The sequence below is a fragment of the Anticarsia gemmatalis genome, chromosome 11 (assembly GCF_050436995.1).
Source record: "Anticarsia gemmatalis isolate Benzon Research Colony breed Stoneville strain chromosome 11, ilAntGemm2 primary, whole genome shotgun sequence".
NCBI lineage: Eukaryota > Metazoa > Arthropoda > Insecta > Lepidoptera > Erebidae > Anticarsia > Anticarsia gemmatalis.
The window spans coordinates 13018740-13045911 of record NC_134755.1 but is presented as its reverse complement, the minus strand read 5'-3'; the positions used below and the strand labels follow the sequence as shown (position 1 = coordinate 13045911).

General features: G+C 35.1%; 1 protein-coding gene across 1 annotated transcript; it reads right to left on the bottom strand.

Annotated features, from left to right (window-relative positions):
- Positions 1-938: 938 nt before the first annotated feature.
- Positions 939-27086, bottom strand: LOC142976674 (scavenger receptor class B member 1-like). The gene is made up of 11 exons (XM_076120170.1): positions 26975-27086; positions 10527-10636; positions 7151-7245; positions 6589-6752; positions 5960-6107; positions 5320-5520; positions 4740-4864; positions 4360-4628; positions 3825-3943; positions 3027-3152; positions 939-2004 (listed from the first exon to the last, which is right to left on the bottom strand). Exons 2-11 carry the CDS (start codon positions 10573-10575, stop codon positions 1768-1770), a joined length of 1533 nt encoding a protein of 510 aa, XP_075976285.1. The 5' UTR covers positions 10576-10636; positions 26975-27086; the 3' UTR covers positions 939-1767.
- Positions 27087-27172: the final 86 nt, after the last annotated feature.

Genomic DNA, 27172 nt, shown 5'->3' with positions numbered 1-27172 from the left:
AGTTTGCATGTAGTAATTAATTTCTATTATAAAAAAACATAGTTTCTTTTTAATTTGTTTTGACACAATCCTAGTAAAGCTGGCTTAGTTAATAACAGCCGCGCGGTTCGACCTCTGAGGTTAAGCTACGCTTGCTGAGATTGTTCTATGGATGGGTGACCACTCATATTGAGTCCCTGGGTGTTTCGGAAGGCACGTTAAATTGTGGGTCCCGCCTGTCACTTTCGATTATCTTAGACAGTTGTTAACAGTAATCAGAAGCTTGAAAGTCTGACAACCAGTATTACCGACGGGTATCGTGTTATAACCCAGGTAACTGGGTTGTGGAGGTCAGATAGGCAGTCGCTCTATGTAAAACACTGGTATTCAGCTGCATCCGGTGAGACTGGAAGCCGACTCCAACATAGATTGGAACAAAGGCTAAGCCATGAGTAAAGCGGGTACAAGTAAATTATCGGGATAATTGTATGTCTGCCAAATGATATAATATTGCGGCAGTAGCACACCCTACAAAGGCAGTCAGTACCAAATGTTATAATAGTAAAGTAAGTAAACCAATTTCATAGAAATGGTCTTGGTCCTCTAACTAGTTTTAGTCATTTAACGAAGTAAAACAATCCATCTACTATTTGAAGTCGGTAAATATAATAAATATAGTAGTCGGTAAATAAATATAGTAAATGAAATAAATGCATCAAAACAATACATTCTACTAAAAGTTGGCATAGTTTTCATTTTTTTTATTTTTTTCGAAACGTGGCGACGTGTCGTTGCCGACAGATATAAAAGAATCAAAGATTCAAACACAAATCAGAAAAGACTAATAGCACCTTGCCTGACACGAGAATCGAATACACGAGCAGTTCCATTCACTACCAACCGCGCCACAGACGCAGTATGTATTTAAATTTATAAAAGGATGAAAAAAAGAGACAGAATATAAAGTAATAGTTTATTATTTACAGTCTTATTTAAATTCTCTATCGTATATTAACGGTTTATCCCACAGGGATAGGCAGGAACTAAGGCTACGATCCCTACGCACCTCATTTAAATTAAACTTATAACTAACTTACATAATATCCATACATTACACTAATTTGTACACCCGTCTTAACTTATTACATACATTTGCTAAATCATACCGATAGATGTCGCTTTATAAAAAACACAGACTGTCATATTATTCACATCTTACATTAATATCAAATCAAAGCTTGATTCAAAACTTGGTAGTGTGCTGCGGTTTTACTCGTATTATTTATACACACATGATTATATTACTTCCCATTGGCTATATAGTCCATAGGAGCACTTTATAGTTAACTAAAATTGTCAAAACATATAATTTTGCTGTTAAGATAATTTTGAAATTTAATTTAATGGATTTATTACATGTTCAGCAATTCATCACCCTCAAATGGTATTTACAAACCTTGTGTCACGTTTTACAAACAAATAAAGTACACAATAGACTCTAAACGAATAATAATTTGTGACTCATACAAATCATTATGTACTGTGAAAGCTTATATACATAATTATCACCATCGGCCCGCCCCGGTTTCACCCGCTCTAAAAGGTTATTTTACAAAAAACCTTCTTTTAAATCACTCTATCTACAAAAAAAAACACATGAAAATCCGTTGCGTAGTTTTAAAGACCAAAGCATACATAGGATCATGTAGCAGAAAACGACTTTGTTTTATACTATGTAGTATTTTTCATACAACGCCATCTATTGGTAACTTTATTAAACTCTGCAATCTAGCTCTTCATAAGTGGTTCGCTACTAACTTCCTTAGCGTTTTTAGTCTGCATTTGAAACGCGATTCCGTTTCGTTTAGTATATATCCAGTTCCAGTAAAGGATCCTGGCACTGTGTGAGAGGAGAAGAAGACCAGCTATGATGAGGATCACTTGGGCTGTGAGAAGACTGTAGGGGGAATATATGTGGATCATTTTCAGTGTGGCGACTAGGTCGTCTGCGAGTTTTGGCTGCTCCTGTAAATAATATTGAGAATTATAGCTGTGTTCGTGTTGTTATATGACTTTTATAGTAAAGACGATTAATTACTCGAGTTAAGGTTATTTAATTAAACTTTTAAGAAACAGTTTCCTAAACTCTGTTTGTTGTCGAGTATTAAATTATAAGAAATGTCGTGTTCACAATATTTTTTAGTAATGCTTTCTATTTATATCAGAAGACAATTTAGAATGCCTCTTGTGTCGCGGGGACAAAAAAAATATAACTTCGGACACAAAGCAGACGCACATTAGAAAATAAATTGTATTTGTGGATCGATCTGATTGTTTGCTCTGTGTAGGAATCGAACCTACAACATCTCGAGACATTGGAAATATATTACCATGGCGACCACCTTGACCACTGCACAATGAGACAGTCAATAGTCGATCAGACATAAAAAAATCACACTCTAAATAAAAATTTATTTGACCAATAATTTGGTATAAGTTGACACCTCCAACGCCAGTAGTTCGAACCCGAGGCAACACACCAATGACTTTTCGAAGTTATGTGTGTATTAGAAACAATTATCACATGCTTTAACGGTGAAGGAAAACATCGTGAGGAAACCTTGCATGCCTAAAAATTTGTTTAAAACATTTATTGAGGGCATGCAAAGTCCCCAACCCGCACTTGGCCAGCGTGGTCGACTCAAGGCCTAACCACTCCCTTATTACGGGAGGAGACCCTTGGCCAGTAGTGGGATATTAATGGGTTAAATTTATTATTTACTAGCTGACCCGCGCAACTTCGCTTGCGTCACATAAGAGAGAATCATAATTTTCCCCGTTTTTGTAACATTTTTCGTTGCTACTCCGCTCCTAATGGACGTAGCGTGATGTTATATACCCTAAAGCCTTCCTCGATAAATGGGCTATCTAACACTGAAAAAATTTTTCAATTCGGATCCGTAATTCCTGAGATTAGCGCGTTCAAACAAACAAACAAACTCTTTAGCTTTATAATATTAGTATAGATTAAAGTAAACAAAACTTACAATTTTGAAGTAAGCAATAGGCACGAACATGTTGGAGAAGCTCTTGACCTTGGAGTTGAAGGACACGTCGCGCACCATCACGTTCAGTTGCACTGAGAACTTCGTCGTCATCACCATGCCTATAGTCTGAAACACACAAGTACACCGTAAACACGTTTGTACATTATACAGAATTTTAGATGGGTGACCGCATAGTGGTATTTGAGCTGGGCGTCTCCGTGCTTCGGAGGGCACGTAAAAAGTCGGTCCCCGCTGTTGTCTACTAAGATAACAGTCGTTAAGCCATGTCAAAGACCTCTTGGGCGGCTTGAATAACTTTGACACTATTTTGGCCACTAACCATACGACAAACAACAAACAACAAGGTATAGTAAGTAATGTTTCTAATAATGATTATATTTGCCGTCTTCTTCCTCGGTTACGGTTTGACCGTCCGATCCATTTCGCTGGTAAATATACCGTGTGTTAAAGAATAAGCTGTAGCTCGATTCTCTACTACTGTTGACTACCGACAACCAGCTAACTATCGAAAAATTTTTCACGAAAATCTGTTTAGCTCCTCTACCGGGCTCCGTAGGAACTGTGGAGTGATAATTATTTCTCAAGAATTAATTTTCAAATATTAAGTATTCGATATTAAGAATCACGGACAGCGACCCTGTTAATTCTGCCATAATCTGGCATAGTCGGGAATAAATAGGAAAAAAATGGTAATTAATAGTCCTATAATCCTATCCTGATAGTCCGTTTTCGAAAGAGTTATAAGTGCTTTAATAAATTAGTTAAGTAATAACTTACTTGTTCGATAGTAAACTTGCTGCCATGTTCCTCTTCATTGGGAGTGAAGCCTTCAATCTTCTCGTAGATGGAAGGGTCTGTTTCATAGAAGTGCGCGTTTGATAACACCGTGGGGAGACCTGAAATATTAGGTAATATTATTATTTCAGTGCTAACTAGCGTTTTTCTTTAATTGAGTGTGCTTCTGGGAAATGTATCGTTGCATAATAAAAAATATAATGCCAATGTGATTTGTGCGGTAGTGTCAGTATTCTCGTGTCAGTGCTGAAAATGCTGCTGGGTTAAACAAGTAACAACACTGAGAGAAAAAACATTACCGGCACTATCAGTAGCGCGATCATCTACAGTCGGTACAGTCAATACACAAGACAATATACAAGACATTTGAAATGTACCGTCAAAATAGTTCCCACGACGCCCGCTAGAGGCGCTGATCAAATTTGCATACAAATTGCACGATAGATAGCCGGTTGTCGATAGACGATAGTGGTAGAGAATTGCACTACTAATATAACAAGCGTAATAATCAACTCACCATACATACACGGCGACAGATCCGAGATCCCTTCATAACAGATTCCCTTGCTACAAAGACACTGATTCTCCGGGATGCTGTCATAGCTCCTGTTGGTGACCCTATACACCAGGCCCTCGACCCCTATGTCCGTGTTCGTGGTCCCCTGGTACTCCAGCTCCATGAACCGGCAGAGGACGTTCCGGTAGATTTTTAGGGGGCGAGTGGGGGACAGCTGTGGGGGGTAGCTTAGACCTTCGAAGGTGTTGTTGAAGCTGTTACAGGATGTTCTGGAAAGGTGGATATAAAGAAGTTAAGAAAATGGCTGTAGTACTAAAAACTTCAATTTCTTAGTTATTTTTTAACAATTGACTTCTTAACGTAAAGGCTGTATGTCTTACCTAGTTTCAGGATCCTCATATCCCCAAGGTTTCAGACCTCCGATGCCGTTCACTTTCTTGATCATGAACTTGTCTTCCTCTCTGCTGCTCACCTCCATTCTAAACGTCGCGTTCTTGTCGTATAACTGTAAAATAATTCAATTGCAATTTAAGTACCTACACAATCTATACTGCAACGTGTGTATGTGCTGCTTATTGAATACTTTGTTTTATTTCTTGCAGGGATATTAAATATCCCTAACAAACATACAAAATAACTAACCAATATACAAACCAGACTAGTAGCACGATTCTCTAAGCTACAGTCGGCATTGTCGAGTATCGAAAAGACATTTAACTGAACTGATAAAATAATTCCTACAACGCCCGTCAGGGCGCTGATCAGATGTTCATACAAAATTTTTCGTTTGCTAGTCGGTTGCCGGCAGTCGATATTAGTTGAAAATCGAACTACTGAACCAACTATTTCAGGATGATAATATTTTTTTTTTGAATTGAAATCAAATCTACGACACGTGCTTAGAGAAGAAGTGGCACGATTAGCTTTTATCTCACAGTCCACATTTTACAAATTGCATACCCGATCAAGTAATCCAAGTTTATCAAAACTGATCCATCCAGGGAGGAACTGGTTGCCGGTTCTGATGAGGGGTTCGTCGTAGCCCCAGAGGTAGTCGTAAGCACTCATAGTGACGGTGGCGTTGCTCCTCAGTTGAGAGGCCAGCATGTTGAAGCCGAACTTCGCTAGGAGGCCGTAGGTTGTCACTGAGGATGACATAGCCTGAAAATTTTAATGTAATTTTTGTAGAGAGGTGGAATTTAAATAAATGTATAAAATTTGGTTTGAAAGGAAAGAGGGGAGGCCTTTGCCCAGCAGTGGGACACATAAGGTGCTAATAAAAAATAAAAAAATGTGGTTAGAAATCTGACTACGCTAGATCTTTAGGTTGAAATTATTAAGCAATATGTACTAGTAAATTATGCTGCTACTTCTTCAAACCGATTTATTTCAGATTCCGATTGGGTACAATACTTAAAACTTATAAGTGAATTCTTAATCAAACAAGACACCATTATACAGTGCCTAAGTATATTTATCACCATAGGACCAAGAAGCAAAGTTAAACATTATGAAACAGGAACAAAAATGGTTACTGTTATATTACACATAACTAACACAAAACCCACATAATGAATATGCACTATGGTAAAGTACTTACCAACATAGCAAGGTTTGGCATAGTAACGATCATATCCTCGGGGTTGCCGATAGACTCTTCGGGGAGGAAGGTGACGCGGTGTCGAGGAGTGTACCTCATCACACCGGCTTTTAGGTCTATCTCCAGATCCTCATTTGTGCGGTTCTCTCTGGAAAAATTAAACGTAACATTTAGTAGATTAAAGTATAAAAAATTGATGGTGATTTTTCCTGCTCTTATCTTACGTATTTAATAAGAACTTGCTTGTTCGCGAATTCGTTCGCATGAAAAGATTTCCCAGAGTAAAATCTTTGAAACAGTGGATGTTTATTATTCAAACACGCTAGAACTACTTAACAGATTTAGATGAAACATGGTAAACATAATAATATACATATGTAGTGTGTGGCCTAGATTATTACAGAAGAAAATAATTACAGGCGCATTTTTAGAAATCGGGAGCAGAAGCTAATTATGACAGAAAACAACAACAGTGTTAAATTAAATCACTTTCATATATACAAAAATTACATCTATATCCAATAGGGGTACATAAAAACCAAAGTACGCCATTTGGTACGATACATCTTGTCATAATTTTGCCTTGCCTCTTTCACACCCATATATCTTGTCATAATTAAATCACTTACTGATAGGTAAAAGGTCCGACCTCCTGGATCTTGAGTTTCTCATCTTCTCCGCTGACGAACTGCTCTGCGTTGGTCACGTTGAACAGGTACACAGACAGGTGCACGCTGTCCGTCTCTCTGCTCAGGGCCTCGTGGACGAACGTGCCGTAGTCCACGCGAGATAGCTGGAAAGTAGAAGAAGGGGTTGTTTGATGTGGTTTCTTGTTAAAATTGGAGAAACGGAATAAGACAAAAAGACGTTGTTTTAAAAGTTGAATATCTACAGAATGGAACTGACTTTATGCTTAATGATATCGCGGCAGAATTGACAGAAGTTGTAAATTGATACCATTTCGTAAGCTGCTTTGCCTTTCAGTGAAATAATTCGAGCATTAAATTAAAGTAGCGAGATTTTAAAGTCCTTGCTTTTAAATTCTTTACCCAAATAAAAAGCTTTATTCATCATCATCTACTACTATTTTAAAGCAGTGTCTATAACCTTTGTTCATAACTAATAATTACTTTCATAAAGTAATTATATTAAACAAATTAACAATGTATAATAATCATTTGATTTACTTACGTATCTAGCTAACATAACCACAGGGTCCAGGATAATTGACAATGCAACCAACACCATGAAGAGGATCCCAAATGTCGTGCAGATTAACAGCTTTACTGAAACATAAACAAAAATATATGAATTCACTGTAAAAAGAACACTCAACTATCTAATTGTATGATAGTATTTTGCGATATGAGGTAGAAAGGCGCCTATTTAAAAGCACGAAGTACCAGTAGGTCGTGAACAGCTTTCAAATAATGCCGCTTGTATCCCGCCCCATCTTTATCCTAGCTTCCTATACCATTAACCCGCATCCACTTTTCTACCCTTCTCTTCCTATTTCCAGTTTAGTGTAGGGTTCTTAGTTAAGGTTCATGTTTGGCAGGCGGCTAGTTGTAAAAACATCAGCATAGTTCCGTTTTGCAACGAAACCCGTAGTGCCGACTCCAAGTAACAATCGATACGATAGGGATAAGAAAAATATATCCCCGATTCGAGTAGTTCAACCCATGAAAGTGAATAGGCTATATTTCTTTTTTCGTCTCTTGTGACAATTTATGAGAATAATATATTTTAATAGTTATTTGTTTAAACTTTGGAACTTTGGGACTTTTTTCTTAGGCTTTATCTTTAAAGGAAATGTCACAATAATAATACAAAATTGACTGTTCAAATACAAGGAAATGCATTTTTGTATTTTTTGCATTAAAATTCTCTTTATCCGTTAAACAATCACTTTACATTTCATGCACTTGCATTCGTTTTTAAACTTTTGAGGTCAACAGATTAAGGTTTCAGTGAACGTTAAAAGGTAAAAAACATAATGTTATGACCAATTGGTAGGCAATCTGAAAAAATTAAAATAGTTTCTTTTTAAATCAAAACCCTTAGGTACTGTAGTTCTTTTTGTTCTGTCTGTTCCGCTTTTAAAAGTAAAATCCTGTACCAATTTGCATATAAGTAGCGGAATTGACCACTAACAGTTTTATTTTTGGGATTTTTTTGTTTTATAGCAAAGCCAAGTTAAACTCGGGCTGTAACGATTATCTATACTTATAATAAATCTGTAGAGAGGTCAATTCTGTACATTGAATATATTAAAAAAAAACCAATGGGGGATGTTTAGTAACGGATACTGATACCGAATCTGCAATTTATAATTTTCTTTTCTGTCTGTCTGTCTGTCTGTCTGTCCTCCGTCTCTATGTTACGCTGCCACGTAAAAACTACCGGATAGAATGCACTGAAATTTGGTATATGCATAGAATAAGTAGTGGAGCAACTTATAGGATACGTTTTATCGCATAAAATTTCAAAGATTTTTAGAAAATTGAAAAAAACACGTAGAAATCGTTTGAACCTGCGTTTCCCTAAAGAGACCATAGATGGCGTGCAATCCATTTCACAACATTCGCATTTAGTTAACGCGGCGCCGGCCGTATCGATACCTGTTGTAGCAACACAGCATGTTTTTTCTAATTAATTTATTTTGATTGCTTTATTGTAACAAAGATACCTTTGCAACAGGCTATACATTTATAAGATTTTCAAACATAAATGTTGTATGATATATTACACAAAAATGTTGGTTTACGTGGGTCCGGTGCGGTCGGGATATCCTAGATGGCAAACCGAGTAATTACGTTTGTTGTCGTTGTTCGCCGCAACTAACAGATGGCGTTGCAGTTCGTAACACATAACCAAATGAATTGGTTGCATTAAGGAAATAAATTGGATAGCAATGAAACAGACTATGTGGTAAGTTTTAAAAAATAAACAACGGATGATATATAAAAAATAATTACGGGTTACGCGGTTTCGGACGTATCATCGCCAGTATACCTACATTATTACGCGTGTGAAGAGCTCCGGCGCAGATAGGTCTGTCTGTACCTATAATAATATTCTGAATCCAGACGGGTAAGCAATGGTCAGTCTATAATAAGGTATTATATTTTACACTGTAAAATGGTACGGATACAGACGAAAGCGGAAAAGAAGGTAACCACAGGAAATCAGGCCTGCCTGAGCCTGTGTCACATTGTGTGCCCTTCGGGTCCCTTTCGTAAATAACCATTAGATGACAAAAAAGTTGTTAGCATTTTTATGTGCAGGTGTATCGAATGCTTCGCAATGCACGTGCTCAAACGAATAAGCAACAGTACGAAATTCACGCGAGCGGAGCCGCACGTGTCAGCTAGTGCTAAATAAAACCGTTTTTTCTATTTATGTTAATATGCTTTTTAGGGTCCTGTTCCCAAAGGGTCAAAGACAGAACCCCATAACTCTAAACTCTGTCTATCCGTCCGTCTGTCTGTCCGTCTGTTACAGCCTGTATCTCATAAAGCGAGGACGCTGAAAGTTCCACAAATTATGTATTTCCGTTGCCGCTATAACAACAAATACCAAAAAATGTGTATATTTAAGGACCCCATATAATAAACGTGTTTTTGTCATATTTTTTGGTATGGAACCCTTCGTGCGCGAGTCAGACTCGCACTTGGCCGAATTTCTATAATTTAATGTGATAAAAATCGTACCTTAAAGTAATCTTAATATAATGTAAATAGGCGATTATACAAATTGATGTAAAAAATGTTAATTAGTCTTAATTAATGATTAATTTATTCGTAAAGAAAGACGACTTGTTTTGTTTTATTTCTTTATAACGGTATTTGAATTGATTGCCCAAAATTATTAATTTGCATTCTTTTCATTTAGTAGTTTTTATTATCTAAATATAATAATATATTTGTTGTCAAGGAAGCTGATCTTTGACCACTATAAATAGTGTAACGTATAGAAATAGTAATTGTTTAAGATAATTTAAAAAGGTACCTAATTAACTATTTAATAGGTCATTTATAAATAGGTATAATTAAATAGGGACAACTCACACACGGACATTTGATTCCAAACTAAACAGAGCTTGTACTATGGTAACCAAATAACTGATAAACTTACTTATAATATACTTCTAAATACAAACTTAATTGCACGTTTGGCGCAGTGGTTAAAGCGGTCACCTCGCCGCAATAACGAGGCGCCCATAGTCAGTTGCGCTCACCGGTCTGACAACGATCTGTGGGTGAAGCAACCGTTGGCGCGGTCATTCTATAGATGGGTGACCGCATAGTGGTATTTGAGCTGGGCGTCTTCGTGCGTCGGAGGGCACGTAAAAAGTCGGTCCCGGTTGTTGTCTACTAAGATAACAGTCGTTAAGCCATGTCAAAGGCCTTTCGGGCGGCTTGAACAACTTTGACACTAGGTTGACCACTAACCATATGATAAGAAGAAGAAGCCGCAATAACTGTAGCATACCAAGTCAATCACTGTGCTAAACGTGCAGTTATATGATTCAGTTAATACGTATGGATAAATAGTATTTACTTACATTTGGGCGATTTGATCGGCTCATAGCTTCCTTTACTGATGTAACCCATGGCGATGTTTTCACCAGCACTTCAAATCTTGAATTCACAATGTCAGCATAACCTGGGCATTCTGAAAAGGAACATACATACATGTAAGTGTTATTGTAAAAAACTAAATAATGAATGTTTTTAAACTCTCGCGACTAGTACACATAATATTATAATGCAACGGGTCTTATACGCGATTGAAAATTTAAAGGTTAGGATATAGGAAATAAGGTATCCTAACCTTTAAATTTTCAATCGCGTATAAGACCCGTTGCATTATAATATTAAACTAAATAATGGTCTCTATGTGATCTAGAACCTAGGTGGTAGTGTGTACTGACCGTGAGATCGTAGGTTTGACTCCCGGGTCGGGTAAAGTACTATTATTCTTAGCTCGGAGTTTAGTAACTTGCCCTGTATAAGGCAATAGGAATGCCCCCTTTTAAATGAGACTAACATAAAAACATGGGTGTATGTCTTACATCTCAGCTTACTTGAGCTTACACCTTCAGATATAGTGAGTAGATTATTTTTCATAAATTTTTTATCACCAATCTATTCCCAAAAACGACTAAATCTTGATATTTTTTATTAACATATAATTAGAATAACAGTTTGACTGCTTTTAATTTCCTTTGTCTTGATTTGATAGATTGCAATCTATTTGAATTAAAAAATAATAAAACATTGTGTACATAAATAAAATTAACCATTCTCAAAAATGGGTGCACGACTTACGTCTATGGTAACAAATAATAAATTATTTTTCACGGATTTTTCACCTAGGATATTCAAAATACCCTTGTAATCAATAAAATCATCATAATTCGGTGAAATAGGGTAAAATTTCTCGAAAGGAATGGAGGACCCACTTACAAACTTAGATTTTTTTTATTTAGACATACGTTATACGTTAAATCACTGTTTTGTCCCAGGATAGGTCGAGACCAAGGAATTAAGATAATAACAAAAATAATTTAATTAATAAGAATGCCATTATCGTCACAATTATCATCTGTTTTGAGATATTTAGAACCCACATAATAATTATTTAGAGTTCTAAAATCTGTGTCTAGCCTTGAAAATAAGCTTTATTTTTCCCGGTAATTTTGATTCAAAATAGTTTTTTTTAACACACAAAAAAAAAGGTTACTGACTGACAGACACTGAATTGTTCGTTTTTGTAAAAATATCCACATAATAATTTGAAAATTACAAGTAATTAGGCGGAAATAAATATTATTATTAACGTGCTAGTTTATTATCACTGAGCTTAAAGGTATTATAATGATAAAGCGGTGAACTACCGCTTTTCTAAGCGCTGGCTATTATCTGGAATATGTCGTGAGCAGAGCCTCTGCGGCGCAGTGGTTCAGGTCACGCCAAAACCATTGCGTCGGGAGGTCCTGGGTTCGGTACCCACACGGAACAATTATTTGTGCGATACAAGTATAATTTTCATATATTTTGACACCGGTGTAGTTTTATATGAGTTGAAACGCTATTGAATAGATAAACTACCGCTAAATGAAGCTCAGAAATCAGGATCAGAGACTTTACTCCTTTCCTATCTCGCGAGGACACACGTGCTAAGCAGTGGTGCAATAACCATTCATCCTTCATATCACGTTTAAAAAACCGGAATCCCATTTTCAAAATGCCGCCGTCGAGACGCGTGTTCAAAAAAATATATTTTGTACCTATATTTTTATGATACGAAATATAATTTATGTCTGCAAGCCATAGTGTGTTGGTATGTCCATAACAAGAACCCGTTTTTACACGAGTTCGAGTAACCTCACGTGTTACTTAATTATATTTTTGAGTTCATCAAAATTGTTGACACGTTTTGTTTTTTCCTTCCTGTCTCGTGATATATTTTTTTGTATATGCTTCTGAGAAATTAGTGGAGAGCCTTGGCATGCTCGTTTTATATAGACTATAATAAAGAAATCTCTTTTTCTATTTTCTATTCTATTGAAAAAGACAACTCCCACACTAAGATTTGCTCTTGTGTCGCGTGGGCTTTTATTACTGCGTCACGTGAATTTAAGAATTTTGTGTAGTATAATAAAGTAGCTGTATCAGACAGGCATCCGTCAGTTAATTATGACACTGTCACTGCTCCCTATTTTAAATTTTGTATACCTACCCTCCACTAAGTTGTCGAACTATAGTGTGCAACACTTTATTCTACTTACTATAACAACAAGCTGCAGAGCGGATATTGACATACTCATAGAAAAACGACGCATTAGACGATTTCGGTAGCACGATTTCTACAGTCAGCTCTCATCTATACTTACTAATATTATAAAGCTGAAGAGTTTGTTTGTTTGTTTGAACGCGCTAATCTCAGGAACTACTGGTCCGATTTGAAAAATTCTTTCAGTGTTAGATAGTCCATTCATCGAGGAAGGCTATAGGCTATATATCATCACGCTACTACCAATAGGAGCAGAGTACCAGTGAAAAATGTTATAAAATCGGGGAAAATTTTGACCCATTCTCTCTTAAGTGACGCAAGCGAAGTTGCGCGGGACAGCTAGTTTTGAAATATTCTTCGAAATCAGTTTCTACGGCACCCGCTAGGGACACATATCAGATTTTTATACAAAACTAGCTGACCCGCGCAACTTCGCTTGCGGCACATAAGAGAGAATGGGTCAAAATTTTACCCGTTTAAGTAACATTTTTTACTGCTGCTCTGCTCCTTTTGGTCGTAGCGTAATGATATATAGCCTAAAGCCTTCCTCAATAAATTGGCTATCTAACACTGAAAGACCTTTTCAAATCGGACCAGTAGTTCCTGAGATTAGCGCGTTCAAACAAACAAACAAACTCTTCAGCTTTATAATATTAGTATAGACTAGCTGACCCGCGCAACTTCGCTTGCGTCACTTAAGAGAGAATGGGTCATCATTTTCCCCGTTCTTGTAACATTTTTCGTTACTACTCCGCTCCTAATGATCGTAGCGTAATGATATATAGCCTATAACCTTCCTCGATAAATGGGCTATCTAACAGCGAAAGAATTTTTCAAATCGGACCAGTAGTTCCTGAGATTAGCGCGTTCAAACAAACAAACAAACAAACAATCAAACAAACAAACAAACTCTTCAGCTTTATAATATTAGTATAGATATGTACAGCTAGCCAGTTTTAGTTAGTAGTCGTTTTAACATATCCGCTACCCTTCTTTCTTGCTTACGTCTTTAGTTTTGATATGTTTCGCTTTCCACAAAGCTTGTTGCTATCCATACATACAAACACAGTTAAATGACACGCATTAAAAGCACAAAATACAGTCTGTCTGTCTCGTGCTACGTTTTTTATACTCAAAGCTGGTTTGAACTGCCGAAAATCGTTAAATTTTGTGTTAATTACTGTTAATTGGCTGAATCGAGACTGTTTCCACGTGTGTTTCGAAGGTCGTTCATACGGCTATGCACGTGTCGAAAGTTGCTTGCCTCACTATTGTTTGCCGGCGAGAGTGAGTACCGGTTCCAGGTACAGCGTGAAAGGCTATGATGTAATGTTTCAGGGGCGTAAATTATGACTAAATGAAATTCCCCGATACGCACTTGTTCAACTTTGTGGAATCAAAGCTTAAACATTCACAAAATAATAAATTTGGAGGCATTCAAATTCCCCAATTCGCACTTGGCCAGCATAATAGACTCAAGGCTTAGCCTCTCCTTCTTTCGGGTGGAGTTACTTGCTCAGCACTGGGACACTAATGGGTAAAAAAAAACACATCAGTGTATTGTACAATACTACTGATTTCGGTAAGAAAGTGCGTGAGGTTTGCTACTTTTTTTAACTTGAAAACGACGCAATCCAAATCAAAATCATTTATTCATATAGGTCAAATGCTGACACTTATGATAGTCAAAGATACAGAGAGTGAATTTACCGCCAGTTCAAGTAGGGCCAATGAGAAGAGCTGGCAAGAAACTCCTGGCCACTCTTTTTAATTGCCAAATTGTTTTAACAATATTAGGTACAAATCATATAATGACGCTACTCATTATGGGTGCTAAATTAAATGAATATTTGTCATTTTGTATTACAACTCTCCCTGGGTAACGTTGTCGAAGGCTCAACTCTACATTGACACGTAATAATAATATTCTCTCAGACAAAACCTCTCGTGATTTAACAAATGATCTAAAAAATTGGTAAATGTCTTAAAAACTTTAGCAATTTTTTCTTGCATAATAAATACGTTCTCAAAAGTTATAGTTCAACGATATTTGTGACTTCGCGGAAATTTGAACAAAATACAAGAAAACAAATCAAAAGTTCAACGACCTCACTATCGCTTTTATTATAAAGTTATTTAACCTTCAACTTAAAGTATTCTTTATTTTACGAATACCACTTATCTATGATATTTATTTTTCTTTAAAAATGATTTCGATATTCATCAAATAGCCATATTTTCCATACTAATATTATAAATGAAATCGTGTGTTTGTTTGTTTTCTTTTAAGTGAAAATGGCTTAAGTGATTTGGATAAAATTTTGCAGTAGTATCACGAGGAAAAGACATAAGCTAATTTTTTCAATAAAATGAATCACATAAGCGTATTGAGTAAAAACTGGTTGAATAAGTACAACGGAAACCCACTCCAACACAAACCTTCAGTCTCGCAAGCCTTACAACTTAGTTTATAATTGATTAGAGTATTAATTATTTCGTAACACGTAATACTAGAATTCTTAATTTAAAAAAATAACCCTCCAAAAATTATCAAAACAAACATTTGCTTCGAATAGAAATCGAACCCACGACAACCAACAGTGAGTAGAAAACACGCGTACTATAGATAAAATACTATTATAAAATTATCAATTCAAATCCCACATAATAATATTTCAAGTCAACACTTAAGATAACTATAACACTATATCACTCGAGACATTCAAATACTATAGTCATTAAGTAAGTGCTTAGTTCTTAGAAATAAATAAAAACATCGTGACTAAGTATTCAAGATCTGACTTCCTCTATAGTATTTATTTTATAAATATCCTTTAGTATTTGTTACTCATCTTGGGGATGAGAGCTTCGTATTGTATAACATCTATGTACCTATCAGTAAATTACGAATACATCTGTGCATATTACTCATCGCGATAGGCTTGCTACACACGTCATATTCGGTTCGGCACTTACGATTCGGCAGTATTTCGAACACCAAGACCATACAATTGTTCGCATTGGCTTATTTACACAAATTCGGCTTTGTTTTAGCTGGACCGATTAGTACCGAACCACATATAAAAAAGAACTATCTAGTTATTGAAATACACTCAAGTGACAGACAGACAGAAAGACGCTGCCTATCCGGAATATCGATATACTAATTATACTGTAAAATTACTGACTGAAAATGGGTGATAGCGCGTAGCAACTCAAGCATATATATTTGTATAAGTTGAAAAATAACTTTTTTAATGCAATTCTAAATATCAAACGTTATCTAGCGATACTAGGGCGACATGATACTCGAAGGTGTGGATAGATGTGTATAAAATTCACGGGGTTTTGCTATTTACAATGATAATTTAATGTAATAGAAAGGGGTGAGCCTGTTGCCATGTACCAAACATTGTTAATAGAAATAACATTTTGCTTAACCCGGGAAACAAGCCCTACACCTCGTTATCAGTAGCTGAACCATTCATGACCACAGAAAAAACAATATATACCACCTATATACTATTGGTACTTTTGGCATGAAGTTTTCGGCGTAGTGCCCTTTTGCAAAAAGCCTTGAACCTATTATTATAAGGAAATACCTATGACTACTCAATTTTAATAATTTGTTTTTCAATTTATTATCCTTATTATTTACAAAAAACCATAAAGCATTTTTTTGTTAAAAATTTGGGTGTGTATAATAACATATTTCTTTGTTTATGGCGTTTTAAAAACTGGATTTTTTATTTTGTAAAAATTTAATATTTTTGTCTGTAGCATATTTAACGTCATACAACTATGGTAATAAGGTCTACTTGCAACCACGGCCAATGTAAACTTCGCCGAGACGTCAGAATATTCCCAGTTGTCCCTACACTCCTAGTAGTCACTGTATAGTGAAAGAGGGACAATAATTGGGAAAAACGTTACAATTTGTCCCCTTTTGACACGAATTCGAAAGGGGACAACTGTTAAAATTTGACATCTGTGTCACAAGCGGGAAGACAATTCCCAGTATTTATTCTTGGGATATGGCTAGAGGAGACAACTGGGAATATGCCGAAACGTCAAGCAATTTAAGATATCGTGCAAATTTGCGATAATTCCAGTATATTCTACATATCACAAATAAAGCCTTTCACCGCGTCAGTCAGTCTGTTTGTGATCAACTCAAATTCTAGTGAACGGACTCAATTGAGATTTTCATCAATAGATAGAGTGATATTTAAGGAAGAATTTAGTGTATAGTTCCTTAATGTTAACCCGGTTAAACTCAGGTAAAACCGGCACTGACCGCTAGTATTATAATACCTAGATCTTCTTTCAATCAAACTATAATTCAAGAATAACAATTCAGTCTATTTATAAACGATAGTTAGTCTCAATCAGTACTTACAGAAATAACTGTATACAAAGTCCACGTGTAACAGTTTTAATTAATTAAATATCATTATAATAACTGTCTTATACGCGATGGTTACATGTCGATTAGCTCACATAACTGGCAGTTAGTTTGTTATCTACATGATATAAATAAGAACAATTATTAAAGAACGCTAAATGTTTAATTCAACTATTACTTTGTTGCATACACATGTCTTTACAAAGTTTCTTCACAGAATAAATAATCACAATAGAATGTACATTAGTCATTAGTTTGATTCCCAGATTGGGCAAAGTTTAATCTACTAATATATATGGTAGATAAATTAGGAAATTTTATGTTCCCAATTTAGCCCGTAGTTTTTTAATATGTCTTTTTAAGGTTTAGTATTCAATAGTATTGTCGAGGTCTGAAGCTCGATTCCCAGGTTGGGAAAAGCTATTATTGGATTTTTCATCTTTAAATGTTTTCAATCGAAGTCCGGAGTTTCGTAACATGACCGGTATACAGTTATAGGCGTGTACCTTATAAAATGGCACTGACATTCTAATGGTGGAACGTGGGTGTATTTTAGACACTTCTGCCTACCCCCCGGATTAACAGCCGTAATATGTAATTAAAAATCTGAATGAAAAAATGTCCTATTATAATAACTGTCTTTTACGCGATGGTTACATGTCGATTAGTTCACATAACTGGCAGTTAGTTTGTTATCTACATGATATAAATAAGAACAATTATTAGAGAATGCTAAATGTTTAATTCAAGTCTTACTTTGTTGCAAAGATACACATATTCGTATAAATGTCCTTCACAGAATGTGTGTATCAGTCATCAGTTCGATTCCCAGGTTGGGCAAAGTTTAATCTACTTATATAAATTGGGAAAATCCGCCGAATTTGTTTTTGAATGTTCTAATTTAGCCCGTAGTTTCTTAATGTATTATAAAATTCAGTATTCAATAGTATTTTAGGTTGGAAAAAAGTGATATGAGATAATTTATCTTTAAATGTTTTCAATCAAAGTCCGGAGTTTGGTAACATGACCGGTATACAGTTATAGGCGTGTACCTTATAAAATGGCACTGACATTCTAATGGCGAAACGTGGGTATGTTTTAGACACATCTACCTACCCCTTCGAGTGTTACAGGGGTAGAATGTAAAAATCATAAATAAAAAACTCTCATTATAATAACTGTCTTATACGCGATGGTTACATGTCGATTAGTTCACATAACTGGCAGTTAGTTTGTTATCTACATGATATAAATAAGAACAATTATTAAAGAACGCTAAATGTTTAATTCATTGGTTACTTTGTTGCAAAGATACACATGTCTTTTAAGGTTCAGTATTTAAAACTAAATGTGTATTGCTCATCACGAGGTGTTGGGTTTTATTCCCAGGTTGGACAAAATTTAGGCTACTGCATTTTCCCATTTATGTTCGAATATCTTCAATATTTTGCCGAAATTTTTGTATGCTTGTACATACATACATAACATCAAGCCTGCTATAACCGAATTTGTAGAAAGAGGTGTATGAAATACACCAATGTTTCGCCATTAAAAATACTATCCCTAGTCCCATAAATTAGGGGACGAACCTTTTGCAATTTGCCGGACACGTTACAAAACTCCGCGCTAACTAATGATAAATATCTTTGTACTACATACATATTATAATGCAGGAAAAAGGCATGGTTTCATGTATGTATATATGTACTAGCTGACCCGCACAACTTCGCTTGCGTCACATAAGAGAGAATGGGTCATAATTTTCCCCGTTTTTGTAACATTTTTCGTTGCTAATCCGCTCCTAATCGCCGTAGCGTGATGATATACTATAGCCTAACCTTCCTCGATAAATGGGCTATCTAACACTGAATTTTTCAAATCGGACCTGAGATTAGCGCGTTCAAACAAACAAACTCTTCAGCTTTATAATAGGTATTAGTATGTATTAAAACGTGAGGTACAGAACCATTTGAATGCAATACAAACTCAGCCCATCCATCATTTTGAATGACAAATGACTCCATGTTACAATGTAACGCGATACTTAGATTTTCCTATTAAAATGTTACACAAGTCATTTTTAAATTGATTATAATACCTCTTAGGTATAACCCTGACGAGTCTCTAAGGAAAAGTATGTGTAAATTAGAATAATTATCATTGTACGATGATTAGGACTAAGGCATAATTATAGGTATGTTAAAACAGGTTACTAGGCTTAATCTCATAGCTACATGCATATTCTTATCTAGGGGATAAAAGCCATAATTGTTTATACTATATGCCAGTTAATTACGTATACGCAGTGGTTAACGTAGTCACCTACGTAGCGCCGTAGCGCCGCATGGTTTGTGTTCGAATCCCACCCGCGACAAATATTTGTGCGATGAGCACGAGTATCTGTTCTGATTGTGAAAGGATCTTTATCTTTATATATATAATTCTTCTGTAAGTGTAGTGTCTGTAAGTCACTGATCTTCTCTTAAACGACTGGACCGATTTTGATGAAATTTTTTGTGTGTGTTCAAGGGGATCTGAGAATGGTTTAGATTATTAAAAAAAAAATGTTCAAATTAAAGTCATGTAGACATGACAACGTTTGTCGGGTCCGCTAGTACTTTATATAAAGTATGTATTAAGTAGTATATACAGAAGTACGAGTATGTTTACTTATTGTTATTTGGTTACCCTAGTACAAGCTCTGTTTAGTTTAGAATCAAATGACCATGTATGAATTGTCCAATGATATTTATTTATTTATTATGTGTGTCTAAATAAATTTTCAAGCCACTGCAGAAAGCGAAGCAATAAATAAAATATGTAGAAAGAGAGCGGGTTCCGGAACGTCGCCGTCACGACGCGAAAGTCTTCTGAACTATCTATTGCCCTCTCATGGCTGAACCAATGAACCGATTTTCATGAAATTTTGCATGAAGAAAGTTTAATAAACAGGTTCTAATATAGGCTAGTATGTATTAAAGAAATCATCACCTAAGGGGTTGAAAAAAGGGATAATATTTTAAACACGTGTGGATGAGCAAGTAGGTAAGAAGTCCTTGACCATTGCAAGTAATTGTATGACCTATATGAATAAAAGATTAGCTATATAATAAGAATTTAATACTTATAATACCAATAACAATTAAATAATAATTGTCCAGTTAATTTAGTTGGTAATCTTCAATTATTACTGGTAATAATAGATCAGACGTAGTAATATAAGAATGCTGAAGAATTTATTATATTACACTTTTTTTTCTTGTTTTTTTCCAGTAAATTTATATATTATTTCATCGATTCTTTTATATGTATTCATTTCATCTATAAAATATGTTTAAAAGAAAAGCTTCCCAGATGCTCTTTGAAACTAAGTGCATATTAGAATCATCAAAATTAAAAATAGGCGTTTTTTAAATCGATTTCTACATAAATACTACTATTTTGTTGTTACTACATAATACTCTTCTATATACTCTGTCTGCCTGTTCGCGTTCAATTCAAAACCTACTGAACAGATTGTAACGCGATTTTCACCAACAGATTCCCGTGGAAAGTATTAATTTATAATATTTCCCGGGTCCGCAAGTCTATCTTGACTAAGCATATCTTGAAAAAAGTATAAAACAATCGTGACTTAAGTCAAAGCTAAACCTTAAGTGTAGTTTTAATACTGCCCTGCGAGACTAAGGAAATTTAACATAAAAATTACTAGTTTTATAATAATATAGTATGTAAATTGATCGCGTGTACACTGAATAACAATTATAAATTATTATTTAATGGTCCAAATGGCACGTGTGCTTATGATTGGATCTTTGTAGGTCCCAACCGAGAGATGAGGTGCGTTTCCAAGGAAGCAGAACTCGGTATCAGATAGCTCATCAACCAATGACACTTTTTTTACTTAGAGAAGAAGTGGAGATTTCATGCAATGTAATTGGTCAATTCGCTATACGCTCTAACCAGCTTAGCTTCAGTAGATATAAAAAATAAATGTAACCCATTAATGTTCCGCTGCTGGGCAAGAGTCTTCCCTTAATGAGGCAGGGGTTAGGCCTTGAGTCCATCTCAGTGGCCTAATGCGGGTAAAAGATTTTATATACCTTCAAGAACTGTTCTAAAGATCTCTCAGGCATGCAACTTTGCATCACGATGTTTTACTTCACCGTTGGGACAGGTGATAATAATTTTTAACACACACATAACTTCGAAAAGTCATTGGTGTGTTGCCCCCTGTTCGAACTTGGGACCACTCGCGTGGGAGGTATCAACTTTACTTATAGTACGCACCCTATCTCTCGAAATGAGATAAGACCTTGAATCCGACGCGCTAGCAACAATCAGGTTTTCCATTTCTTCAAGAACAGTTAATGAACTCATATGAATACATTTTCCATACGATGTTTTCCTTCATTGTAATCCAAGTAATATTTTTCTTACAAGCTTTTCCGTGCAGTTTCGCTTGCGAAAATCGCATTTCTATTTTAAACAAGGCTGATTTTTTAAAAGTAATCTATGGCTGATCGAAATTTATATCATCTGTAGCTCAATTCTCTACTACTATCGACTACCGACAACCGACCTGTCACCGAGAAATTTTGTATGAAAATCTGATCAGCGCGTCTGACGGACGTCGCAGAAACTTTTTGGGCAGTACACTCTAAATGTCAGATTTCGATAGCTAGCCGGTTGTCGTTAGTCGATTGTAGTACAGAATCGCGGTACTGATCATCAAAATTCTAGCGGTTAAGCTATGATTGCCAGACTTTCGCATTTATAATATAGCTTCGAGCTAGCTTACCTGCCCGGCTTCGTTCATCTACAAACTTTCATCCCGTTTTATGCCTTTGTTTGACCTCAGGTTTTTCATTACCTTTATCGGTTTAGCCTTGAACACATAACAGAGAGATAGACAAACTTTCGTAGTTATAATATTAAAGTATAGACAAATAAGACTGTAGAATTAATCAATTTTGATTTTAATAAGAATTATCCTCAATAAATACCGTTATGGGTTTTTTCTTGGGAAGTTTGTAATTGATTAGGTTTTGGTCACGTGACCGGTAAATCGAATTTTTACTACTTACCCATATGATAAATGAGATAATTTAGATTTTTGGACAATATTTGTTACTCAAACTAAAATAATTAAATGTTTCTTATTTTTGTGTTTTTCTTTTTTATATTTTTTCTGTACACCATTTTAACCCTTTTATGATTTGCCATTGAAAAGCGGGACCTCTTAGCACAGGTATTCATATTTTATTTAAAAGGAGGTCTCTATTTAGGATTTACTAAAGTTTACTTTAATAAAAGTTGTACGAGCTAACGAAATAAACATTTTTTTTTACTTTTTTTAAATCACGCCAAAACGACTTAACTACAAACACAGTTAGATTTATAAGCTACATTAACACAAAATTTACTTTTACTCCGGAAAACCATCCTACGCAGACAAAGTCGCGGGCTGTAGCTAGTATATTATGAAGAGAAACTTCCTTTGAAAGGCACCATATTTGTGTAGATTTGAGAATAAAAATAACCTAGGTACGTCTTGACACAATATACTCTATGAAGCTGACAAATACAATTGCCATCGGTTCAGTATTTTTTTTAATAAAACAGACAGACAGACTTACTTTCGCTTATGTAGCATTAGTAATGATTACTAAGCAAAATGTTTACGGAATTTCCAAAAAAAAACAAGTTTTATGTTTATTTACATAAATGTCAGCATTAGAATACATTATTTAAATTGATCATCTAATTAAGTCAGTTAAATAGGATCTGACAATTTGCGGTTAACATTTTGCGAGTTTTTTTTAAATATCTGTAATTCTAAGCTATGCAATTAATTATATCGTAAAATAACTAACGCAAATATGACTCACGTGGTCACTTTCCCGCAGTAACTATAGCGTCACATGTGGTGGGTTCGAATCTCACCCGGGACAAAAATTTATGTGATGAGCATCTGTTCTGAGCCTGGTTGTTAGTTTATCTATATAAGTATGTAGAATAAGTATATACTTATTCTCTATATATCAGTTTTTTTGTAACAGTACATGCTCTGCTTAGTTTGGAATCAGATGATCGTATTCCAGTTTTTATATGGTTACCCATCCACAGAACATACTCTAAAAGTGAGCTCAACCTAACTGATGTAACAAGAATGAATTCATGTTAAACATTTTTCATCGCAATTGGTCCATCGGTTTAGTATCAAAAGTATAACAGACTGAGTTCCTTCAGTATTATTTATACTAGCTGACCCGCGCAACTTCGCTTGCGTCACATAAGAAAGAATGAAAAAAAATTCCCCGTTTTTGTAACATTTTTCGTTGCTACTCCGCTCCTAATGGCCGTAGCGTGATGTTATATAGCCTAAAGCCTTACTCGATAAATGGTCTATCTAACACTGAAATAATTTTTCAAATCGGACCAGTAGTTCCTGAGATTAGCGCGTTCAAACAAACAAACAAACAAACTCTTCAGCTTTATAATATTAGTATAGATATTAGTATGGATATTAGTATGGATATTCTAGTCATAATATCCTATATCTTTGTTTACAGAGCTATCAGTAGCTATAATTGGTATTAAATTAAGAGTTCTACAAAACAATTACATATAAGACTAATAAAGAGAACGTTGGTTTCTGGGTAACCTTGTGTCCTTAGTAAACAGTCACATTATTGATAATGTAGTTACTAGATATTTTTACTCATAATAACAATGAGAAATTTCGTAAGAACTATTATTTATGTTTGTCTTTAGAAAAAGACAACTCCCGCACTAAGAATTGCTCTGGTGTCGCGGGGACTTTTACAAACAACGGACACAAAGTACAACCAGACCCGAAACAATTATTTGTGGATCGCACAAATAATTGTTCCGTGTGGGAATCTAACCCATGACCTCCCGACGCAATGGTATCGGCGTGGCGACCTTAACCACTGCGCTATGGAGGCAGTCAGATACAAGGTTCGCGGCCTGCGGAGGTAAACCAAATATTTACTTGTGCGATCCACCAATAGTTGTTTCGGGACTGTTTATAGTACACACATAACTCGGATTCGAAACTGCACCCGCTAGCGTGGAAGATACCAACTTATACCACTCGGCTATCACTGCTCTCAACATAACAATACTAACATTCGAAAATTAAACCCAACGGTACATAACCGTGTCAGAAAACATTATTTAATTTAATCTATACTAATATTATAAAGCTGAAGCGTTTGTTTGTTTGTTTGATTGTTTGTTTGTTTGTTTGTTTGTTTGTTTGTTTGTTTGAACGCGCTAATCTCAGGAACTACTGGTCCGATTTGAAAAATTATTTCAGTGTTAGATAGTCCATTTATCGAGGAAGGTTATAGGCTATATATTAACGCGCTTCTACCAATAGGAGCAGAGAACCAGTGAAAAATGTTACAAAAACGGAGGAAATTTTGACCCATTCTCTCTTATGTGACGCAAGCGAAGTTGCGCGGGTCAGCTAGTAATCTATAAAGCTGAAGAAATTTGTTTGTTTGTTTAAACGCGTTAATCTCAGGAACTACTGGTGCGAATTGAAGAATTCTTTTATTGTTGGATAGCCTATTTATTGAGGAACGCTACGACTAACAGGAGCAGAGTACCAGTAAATAATGCTACATAAACGGGGAAAAATATTACCCATTCTCTCTTATGTGACGCAAGACAAGTTACGCGAGTCAGTTAGTAAATTATAAGATATAATGAAAATCTATAAAAACGCATTAATACAAATTAAAGCACCAAAGCAAGTAATTATCAGTTTTTGTCTATATGTCAGACAGAGTCTCCGGAACGTCTAGACCAATTTAATGTTATGATAAGATAATTATAGCCTGTTTTGAGATTAACTGAATTTTGATAGGAATTTGAGCGAAATATAAATAGATTTATTCTAATATCGATTTAATTTTTGTAAAAATGTGGTTTTTGTAACTTAATTTTTTTTTTAATTTTTTTTTATTCTTTATTTTTTTTAGACAACTCCCGCACTAAGAATTGCTCTTGTGTCGCGGGGACTTTTACAAACATACAAACAACGGACACAAAGCACAACCAGACCCGAAGCAATTATTTGTGGATCGCACAAATATTTGCTCCGTGTGGGAATCGAACCCGCGACCTCCCGTTGCAGTGGTATCGGCGTGGCGACCTAAACCACTGCGCCACGGAGGCAGTCAAAATTATTTTGATAGCTTTACTTTAATATAGCTTAATTAACAAAATTGGCTAACTATGTAGTCTAGGCTAGTGTATACTAGGGTTGTAACGGAACTTTGATCCTTATCAGCATTACTGCGGATTATTCCCAAACTTACGTTTCAGTAACAGTTCTCGAAACTTAACACGAGTTAATGAGGAATATTTTTTCTTTTATCTAGATCTACGAATGCGCTCAAAAGGCACGCATTTGTACATTTTTGCCTACACTTTACATTATAACAGGCGTGATATTATGTATATAAGTAATTTTAATTATTAAGCAAGTTTAAGTATCTTCATGCTTTATTTCGAGAAAAGCGATTTAGTGGTCATAGACAGTAGCATAAACAAAGTTTTGCCTTAAAAATGTCAGTAAAGATAAATGATGGTATAATTTCTTCAATCAAGTTTTCTTCTATAGCATATACCGTTATAATACAGTTACATTATTATTATTTTATGTCTCTTATTTATTGCTCAGTCTGTTTATTTAACAGAACACATTAATCAGGACCGGATTTACCACCATTTTAGTAGTTTTTAGGCATACAAGAGCGAAAAACTCAACTAGTATTTCTCAGGAGAGGCGCTTGCTTAAACTCAGCTATCACATCTGTCAAATTAATCAACATTATGGGACTCGCGTTGGGTGTATGGGGTTCCACCAAATTTTATATGAATACTAGCAGACCCGGCAAACGTTGCTATGCCATATAAAAAAATGTGTCACTTAGGTGTATGAAAAATAGATGTTGGCCGATTCTCAGACCTAGTCAATATGCTCACAAACATGAGAATCGGTCAAGCCGTTTCGGAGGAGTAATAATATATTAGATTTTAAAATTAAAAGTAAATGCTACCAACTCTCGCAATCGATACTCTTACTTAGCACCAATCTTCACATTATGACTGCATTTCAGTATTTTAATTTAAGATTGTAATATAAAAAAAAAACTCCTGTATTTTTACTAATGGGGTCTTCAAAATAATGCTTGCGTTTTATGACACGTGCAAGTTATGAAAAGCTGCTTTAGGCATTACTTTGTGTATAGTTAATTAATTTATTTCGAGATTGGTTTTATTTAGCATATTATTTTATTAACCTGCATAATATGATACGAGAGCTGTTATTTGAATAGTTAATATTTTTATAGTTTAATTATTTATAAGTTATAATATGAGGCACTTAATGGAGCTGATTAAGAAATGTCACTGTTTTATAAATTGTATAAAAAATATTTAAAAATAGATTTAGTATAATTACTTTAACTCTTGAAAACAACTTTATTCTAGTTTGTGGACATTTTGAAAACCATTTAATAAAAAAATGCTGCATATTTTTACGATATAATAATAATTTTATTATCCTACTTCAATATTTAAAAATGCTGCATATAATTAACCATACTTTTTTTTTTATTTCTTCAATAACGTAGTAATTAGACATTTTTTATGTCTTCCTAAATATGGTAAAAATAGTGGTGGTATGGTTTTTATGTATTTAAGTGCTTAACACTTTTAAAAATATAGAAACTAAAACAGTAAAAGTTAATAAAAAAACAAAGACATACCAAAACAAAACAGTCCAAGCACACAAAAAAAAAACAATAAAATAGAACTTTTGCAAAATGTTTTAATCAAAACTGCACCGCGACAGTTGTTGGTTACATGAACGCGATTGTGTAACTGATGTGTGTCGCGCTCCACCGCGAGGTTTTATTATTTTGACCAAATTCATTGTTTCACGGTCACGGTTACATGGCAGGTTT